Raw genomic sequence first — 7,843 nt, 5'->3', positions numbered from 1 at the left:
TATATAAATAAGTTGTGTTATTACTAATAATTGTGATTGTCACATAAGGAGTTGGAGGAGAGAGCTTCTCGCCACAGCATGTACCAAGAGAAATCAAGCTGAGTTCAGGGGAACAAGAGAAATGTGTTTGGACAGTTGGCCGTGAGGGACAGGTTGACACAGGCTCTATGCAGGCAGTTGGCAGCAGGCAGGACGCCTTCATAGGCCGCACCCAGTAGGGTGGTCTGAAGGGTTTTGGGGATGTGGATGTTCCATGTTGAAGTGGGGAAACTCAGGTGCCCACCTTATATCTTTGGCTTAGTAATTCCATCTCTGGAAGGTGGGCAGTGCAGACAGAAATGCAGCTGCCTGGGTGTTTGGTCACAGTGCACAGTAGTTAAACGCTCCCACTCCCGTGTCAGCCAGCTCTGCCCTCTGTTCAGCCATGTGTCCCCCATCAAGTCAGTCACTCAATCTGTGCCTCTGTGCCTCATCTATAAAGCGACGATATCTTTTCAGAACATTGCTGGGAAATCTCCCAGGGATGCTGTAGCTGCACACTCAGCGCTCGACAAATCTCTGGCTGTTAATACTGGTGATGTCAGGAACAGCAAAGCATAATGCTAGTGCTGATGCTAATAATTACAGAGAAAGGTCACTATGGTATGGTGGACTCAAAGTGTGGAACATTATGCACTCGTTAAAAACTCCATTTTTGAACAATAGAATGGCAAATGCTGAAGTTATTGTGTTAAAACAAGATTCAAAACTACACCCAGGAGGATTCCAGTTAGGCAGGAATACTAATGTCGACAGGCACAATCTCATAGGAGTGTTCACAGTGGCGCCCCAAGTGGCAGGATTGTGAATAACATATTCATTTGGCTTTTCTATATTTCTCAGCTAGAAATACAGAAATATTTCTCACAATATTTACTCTTATTATTTAAAACAACCCATGCAAGTTATTTAAAACAAAGAAGAAAAAACCTTCCAGGCCCTCCTAGGAAGCAATTCTGTAAGCTTCTCCTCTGCCTCCCAATCTGGGAGGAGCCCCTCAGTGATTGTTGGGGGGCAGAGGAGGTCCTTCCAAGGTGGAGGGAGAGGAGGAGGGGCTCACAGAATTCTAGGTGGTCCCCACCTAGACACAGCAAATATCAGGGGAAACTGGGGTGGGGGAGGTTGAATCTGGGGGGATTTGACCAAGTTCAAACTCTTTCCAGGCCTGTGACAATGTATTCACTGCCATCAAACAAAAAACGCAAGAAGCAAGTGGAAATTTCCTCAGTATGGTCTCTGCCCAGAGGCCTTCCCTGTGATGAGGGAAAGGCCTGCCCTAAAGCTGGGGAGGGGATCATGAACAGCAGAAAACCCCAAACAGCCATGGGCACTCCAAAAGGAATTATGCTCCTTTGGAAGAAATAAATGATGTTTGGGGCCTGGGGCCAGCCAGAAGATTAACTGTACTTGAATCTGGCAGATATTGAATTGAATCTGGCAGATATTGAATTGAATCTGGCCTCTGTGGCCTGGAAAGCCCTCACAGGCAGGCGAGACTGGCAAGGGGGTTTGGGGTACAGCGGACACTTGTGTATTAAGCACCTGCTCTTTAGCCGGGTTCTGCACACATACTCTGTACACATTGCTGTTCTGTGCCAGGCAGGGCCCAGCTTCCCCCTGTGTGGCAGGAAAACAGGCTCAGAGAGGTGACATGAGGTGACCAGTCCCACGTTAGTAAGGCAGAGGCCTCATTGCAGTCCTGCTGACTATGGTCCAGTCCCCTTGCACCTGTGCGCCCCGAGGGAAGGCGTGGGGATAGAGGGTGGAGACGGGGCAGCCAAGGGCATGTTGCTGAGTCCTGAGCCCAGCAAGGAGGGAAATTTGGTTCCGTGAGTGGAGGGCGTCATTGGAATCCAGGACTCAGTGGTTCCCCTCTCACTTTTTGGGTTGAGTCTGGACCCAGGGGCGGGAGGTCCCTAAAGCACAGCCTGAAGGCCCCAGGTGACAGGCGAGGACAAGTAGGGACAGGAGGGTGCTGACCCTCAGCCCAGCGGCCGCCAAGGCCCTATGGCAGGCATCTCCTCTTCCACAAGCTTCGCAAGCCCACATGGAACCAGATTTTTCTCGGCCACCCGAGTGTCCCTCCAGAGTGGGGGCACCTCCTCCAGCCAGCTTTCCCCCGCACTCCACACTCCATCACCTGGCCTCCAAGCGGACACTGTCCACCAGAGCAATTGGGGGACATTGAGGCAGAGGTGCCCCTTTAGGGGGCAAGAAGGGGAAAAGATGGGAGAGGCAGACACTGAAATCAGGAAGACAAGATGGCGGGAAGCTTAAGGCTGAGGCAGGCAGGAGCGGTCCTGCCACCAGCCTCATCTCCTCCACCGCAGCCATTCCCAATCCAGCCTGTCTTCTCTTGGCAGCCTTTTATTTATTTATTTTTATTCTCCTGCTGACTTTTTCTACAGAAGAAAATGATCTCCAATGGGGCATGTTGTGAGCAGGGGATGGCTGGGAGCGACATGGAGTCCCAGAGGATGAGGTCTCGGCCAGTTCTGCTCAGCCAGGTCTGCTGGACCAGATGGCTCCCTACTATCCTGCCCCTCAGCCCCTCAGCCCCCCGGGCACTCCTCGGGCGCTCAGTAATCTTTGCGGAGAGCGAAGCAGTTTCCTGTACTTCGGCCATTACACACCGCAGGCGCTTGTGGCTGAGTCTGGCCGGATCATCTAGTCTCTGGACCTCCAACCCCAGTCAGAACCCCAGGATGATAAGTGGGGGCCCTTCTGCAGAGCCTTTGCCACTAGATATTCTGATAGCTGGGAACCCACTTGTGCCGTTTTTTTTAAGGGGTCCATCTTTTTCTTTTAGTATTACTTTTGTTTGTTTACTTTGGGGGTGGGTAGTACAGAAATGCAGTTCAAAAGTCAAGGTACAAAAGGGTATTCAGTAAATCCCTCCTCCTCCTGTCCCTCCAGCCCCCAAAGAGTTCCCAGTCACTGGATAGGAGGGTGGCACCCAGTTCCCACCCTCCCCAGAGAAGCTGGCTCCTGAGACCAGAGTGGGGGCATTGAAGTCCCCCTTGGCGTTTGGGTCTCATAGTGGAAGCCAATCTTTATACTCAGGCTTAGGGCGGCACTGGGTACCCCACCCACAGTATGGACGGCCCCTGTGTCCATGGGGTGCTCCCCATAGAATCCCTAGAGGCTGCCCCCCACCAGAGAGCTCCTTTAAAGATGGGGCTACCGGGCCCTCCCTGGTGGCGCGGCGGGTTAAAGCACAGCACTGAGAATCTAAAAGCTGCTTCCACATGAGTTCAATCCCAGCCTGCCACATGGTGTGGCAGACCTCTCCCACCCGCTGCTCTCCTCAGCAGTGTACTTCATCTATCTGCCTGTTCTGCTCCCCATTCTGTCTCTGGTGAAGCCTCTCACCGCCCCTGAGCCTCGCCTGTACCCCAGTTCTGTGTGCACAAATAAATAAATTAAAAAAAAATAAAAGATGGAGCTACCAAGGTGTCACTGGTTCACATGCCTCTGAGGCAACTGTGACTTCACTTGTGCCCCCGTCAGCCATCGCAGGCTCTGCCCTTGTGGGGGAAGCATGCCCTCCCCCCAGGACCAGTTGGGGTGCGGTGATGCAGACCTACCTCCTCACCCTCCTCGATGTGGTAGTCCTTCCTGGTGTTGGGGCCCCCGACAAACATGACTTTGAGCTGCTCCTGGTGCCTGCAGTGGGTGAGTGGGGAGAGATTCTGAGCCAGCTCCTTGGAGTGAGGCCTGGAGGGGCCCAGCAACCTATGGGGTCTGCGGGGAGTCTACACACGTGGGAGAGGTCACAGAGCTGTTTCTGCATGTCCCGCCCCTCCACTCTCGTCCCGTCTGCCCCTGCTCGGGCAGCTCTGTGTCTTTCTCTCTCCGTGTCCCAATGCTTTTGCGTGAGTGTCTCCCATGTCCTCTGACCCAGCAGGGGACAGTGTGATGGTGGACCTAAGTCTTCATCAACCGGGATCCCCGATCTAAGGTCTTCCCCTAAAGGACAGGCAAGTAGAGGCCTCACTTCCTTGGGATGGGGATGTATGAGGGTAAATGACCTGTATCTACCCGCCCCCCCCATCCTCCAGAGCTATCTGATTATGACTTGCTCTCCCCCCACAATTACTGCTTAGAACTGTGCCTACTTGGGGAAGAAAGCGGAGGGGAATGTTGGGTGCTGAGACAGACCCCAAGATTGGAGACTGAATGTGGTGGTGTGGAATGGCCTTGCGGGGTGATGGCAAGAAGACTGGTTCAGGAGGGGGGACCAGTCCCCCAGGCTGCCAGAAATCTGCCAGGGAGTTTGATCTTGGTGTGGGGATGCCAGGGAGCCCAAAAAACTTTTGGGTTTTTAAAAATCAGCTTTACTGAACAAAACAAACCCTGAGACTCTGACACCAGAGTGGTGGTTACCAGTGGGAAAGGTAGGCGGGAACAGTTGGAGGGGCTGATTGGATGGTGTGGATGGTGTCGGGACATTTGGTGGTGGCTGCGGTGTGCTAGATATGCAGTTGCTGAGGTGAGAAATGTATAGCTGAAATCTATATAGTCTTGTAAACTAAATTACCTCATTAAAAAAAATGGTGGGGCCCTCCCTGATGGCACAGTGGGTTAAAGCACAGCACTAAGAAGCTAAAGCCACTTCCGCATGTGTTCGATTCCCGCCTGCCCTGGAGGTGACCACATGGTGTGGCAGACCTCCTGACCCGCCCGCTGCTCCCCTCAGCAGTGTACTTCATTGATCTGCCTGTTCTGCTCCCAACTCTGTCCCTGGTGATGCCTCTCACCCTCCGCATCTCTGGCCTGTACCCCAGTTCTGTATGCATAAATAAATAAATCTTTTTAAAAAATAATAAACAAACAAACAAATAAATAAATCTTAAAAAAAAAAAAAGAATAAAAGGCTGTGGTTGGAAAAAAAAACACCACAACCTACTTTTAGGTACAAATGGAAAATTCTTGAAAGAGTCCACTCAAGAACTAGTTCAACCCATCAGTTGAAGTGTGTAAGCCAGATTATCACCCTCTTCTGAGTCAAAGCTTCTAGTAGGTTCTCATCTCGCTGGCGACATAACAGACTGTTGTTCTCTTTAAATTCACATATTGAAGTCCTAATTCCCAGTACCTCAAAGCTTAATTTGGAAATAGGGTCACTGCAGATGTAATTGGTTAAGCCAGGCTGAGGTCACATGGGGGTGGGGGGACCCTTGTCTAATGGCTGGTGGCTTTATTAAAGGTGATGGGCATGTGGACACAGACAGCTCACAGGAGACTGTCACCGAGGACGATGCTAGAGATGGGGCTAATGGAACAAAAGCCAAGGAAAGCAAAGATTGACACCAAGCCACCGCAGGTGGGGAGAGGCATGAGGCAGGTTCTCCCCCAAAACCCTAGAAGAGTAGGATAAATACACAGCACCACTCTGCCCATGGACCTCGTGTCTGCCTGCTCCTCTTTGCTCTCATTTCTTGCTGCCTTCTCCTAAACCACCCCGGAATGTCAGTTCCAGGAGGAAGGGACGCTATCCTTGCTGCATCTCCAGGACAATACCAGCACGTAGTAGGTGCTCAACGAACATTTACCGAACAAACAGAGGAAGGGCCTGTGTCTGTGATCACTAACAGTGCGGCAGTGCTGGGGGGCAAGTTGGGGGGCCTGGATGCCCGGCAGCCTCAACGGCCAGGGTTGGAGCAGAGCAAGGGAATATGATGCCCTAGTGGGAGAAACCCCAGGGCTGAGAATGAGACTGTGCACAGGGCCGAAGTGGAGGAAAGAGGCAAAGACAGAGCTGTGAGAGGAGGGTGACCATGGTAGATGCCGCTTTTGGGGTGTCCATAACTGTCAGCCATGGAGTGTTACCTGGTGGCCAAGAGTGTGGACTTTGGAGTCTGTTCCATGAGTTGAGTCTGGACACTGTGACAGTGTGAAAGTTACTTATTAAAATTGCGGGGTTACTGTGAGAAGCAAAGGGGTCATGGAGGACACCTGGCATAGGCTCCGGCTTGTGGTCTGAGGTAACGTGTTACCCTCCTGGAGATGTTCTGGGGCACAGCGAATGTGGGAATTGTGAGTCTGGAGTTGGGGGCAAAACAGGTGGGCCATGAGTTGGAGGAGGCAGGGAGAATGGTAAAGACACCCCAGAGGCCTGAGAAGTCTGGCTGAAGATTGCAGAGCCTAAGACCGCAGGGTTGGGCACTGCTGACAGAGGTGGCCGGGAAAGGCCTATGGGAGTGTGTGTGGCCTCCCGCAAAGAGGGGAACTAGAAGAGCAATAGATCTGTGCTCCCATGGAAGCTGATGTTCTGACTTTGCCCTGAGCCCAGATTCCTGGACGGAATTAGGATGTAGGATTGGGCTGTTCCAGACCTGGGTTCTACCTCCCCAAATCTCTGAGTCACTGGGGGGGGGGGCAGAGGAGATGTCTGTTTCTTCCCCTGAGAGGTGGGCATTAGGACAAATGAATAATGAGGGCTATCACATTTAGGGTCATTGCCAGAAATAACCTCCCCCTTTTGTTTTTAATTAGGAGAAACCTACCTTATGGCAGTGCAAGCATCCAGGGGCAAGGTTTTGTCATGTAAGTCATCCCCACCTCATCACATGAGTCCTCCTTCTAGGCCCTGTCCTATTCCTTGACCCAAAATATAAGCCCTCAGTTTGTCCCATTATTTCTAGAATGCAACCATGTAAATTTTCCAGGCCTGTGTAATTCAGTTTGGTCGCTTTCCATCTTATCTACCAGATGTTCATTTGCTTGCTCATTAGCCCAAAAAGAACTCAAGAGCAGTAGGGGAATTTTCTCCTGCATCCGAAATCGCTGAGAGCTACCACCTGTATCTCTATAGCCTCAGAGTCACTCAACCATCCTTAGAGGTCAAAGTCACTGTCTCTGCTGCAGTCACCAGAAAGAGGAACAGACCAGGGTTCCTCTTTCAGGAAGAGGACAGAAGAGAAAGAGGGCAGCAAAAGTCCGCTGAAGGCACATTGAAGATGACAGCCCCCTTAAGGAACTCTGAGGTTGCGGGGTGAGGGGCGCAGATGGAAGAGGAGGAGGAGAGGACAGAGGCAGGAGGATGGGCTGTGCCTGGGACTCACAGGAGCTTGTTGCACACCGGGGGCAGGAAGAAGGCCCGGTTCTCCTCCACCCATTTCTTCACTCTCACCGGCCGCTCCATGGCACCTGCTGAGCGACGCTCTCAGAGCGGCTGCTCCCCGCGGTCTGGGGGCGCGCGGCTCCGCCCAGCAGCTTACTGGCCTTCTGGTTAATCAGCATCCCCGGGGCCAAAGGGCGGAGCAACCCCCCTGACCCTGGGCTGCCGGGGATGGGGACCCGCGCGCCCGTGGCCTCTTTCGGACTTTGATCAGGAGCCCGGCCGCCCTGGGCCAGCGTTTGCCCACCTTTGGCCCCTCAGCCAGGCTTCCTCTCACATACCACCTCCCACCCCCAACCCCCACCCCCATGCTGGGGCGCCCAAGCGGGAGCTGGGAGCCAGGAGGCGCGGGATCCAGAGCCTTCGAATTTCTAGTCTGGAAGGGGCTTCTGCCGGGGCCCCGGGGAGGCCAAAAAGGAATCCTGTAGTGGGAAACCAGATTTGGGCTTCTGAGCACCAGAGGGCTGGCACAGGATTGACTCGGTTTCTCATCTGAAAAAAATGGAAATAACTGCACAGTGTTTCCAGGGTGGCCAGCGGCCACGACAGACCCCGATTCAGCGTCGTCCCCTGTCCTCGGAGGAGCTCGGGGGTTAGAGTGGCGAGATTTAAGGCGTGCCAGCTCTTGGCCCGTCTTTGGCTGCGTGAGGGAAGGGAGGGGAAAGGCTGCGGCGGACGCGG

At 53.1% G+C, this 7,843-nt stretch overlaps 1 protein-coding gene across 1 annotated transcript in view; it reads right to left on the bottom strand.

Annotated features, from left to right (window-relative positions):
• HAAO (3-hydroxyanthranilate 3,4-dioxygenase) overlaps window positions 1-7,257 on the bottom strand; it is a 14,776-nt gene extending 7,519 nt beyond the window's left edge. The window contains exons 1-2 of the mRNA XM_004686250.1: window positions 7,107-7,257; window positions 3,627-3,705 (exon numbers count right to left, since the gene is read on the bottom strand). Coding sequence (XP_004686307.1) covers window positions 3,627-3,705; window positions 7,107-7,186 — 159 coding nt within the window. The 5' untranslated portion in view covers window positions 7,187-7,257. The remainder of the gene's footprint in view (window positions 1-3,626; window positions 3,706-7,106) is intronic.
• Between the last annotated feature and the right edge of the window lie 586 nt (window positions 7,258-7,843).

Source organism: Condylura cristata, unplaced genomic scaffold, assembly GCF_000260355.1.
Source record: "Condylura cristata isolate star-nosed mole 26May11 unplaced genomic scaffold, ConCri1.0 scaffold00020, whole genome shotgun sequence".
NCBI lineage: Eukaryota > Metazoa > Chordata > Mammalia > Eulipotyphla > Talpidae > Condylura > Condylura cristata.
This window is presented reverse-complemented; position numbering and strand designations above follow the sequence as displayed.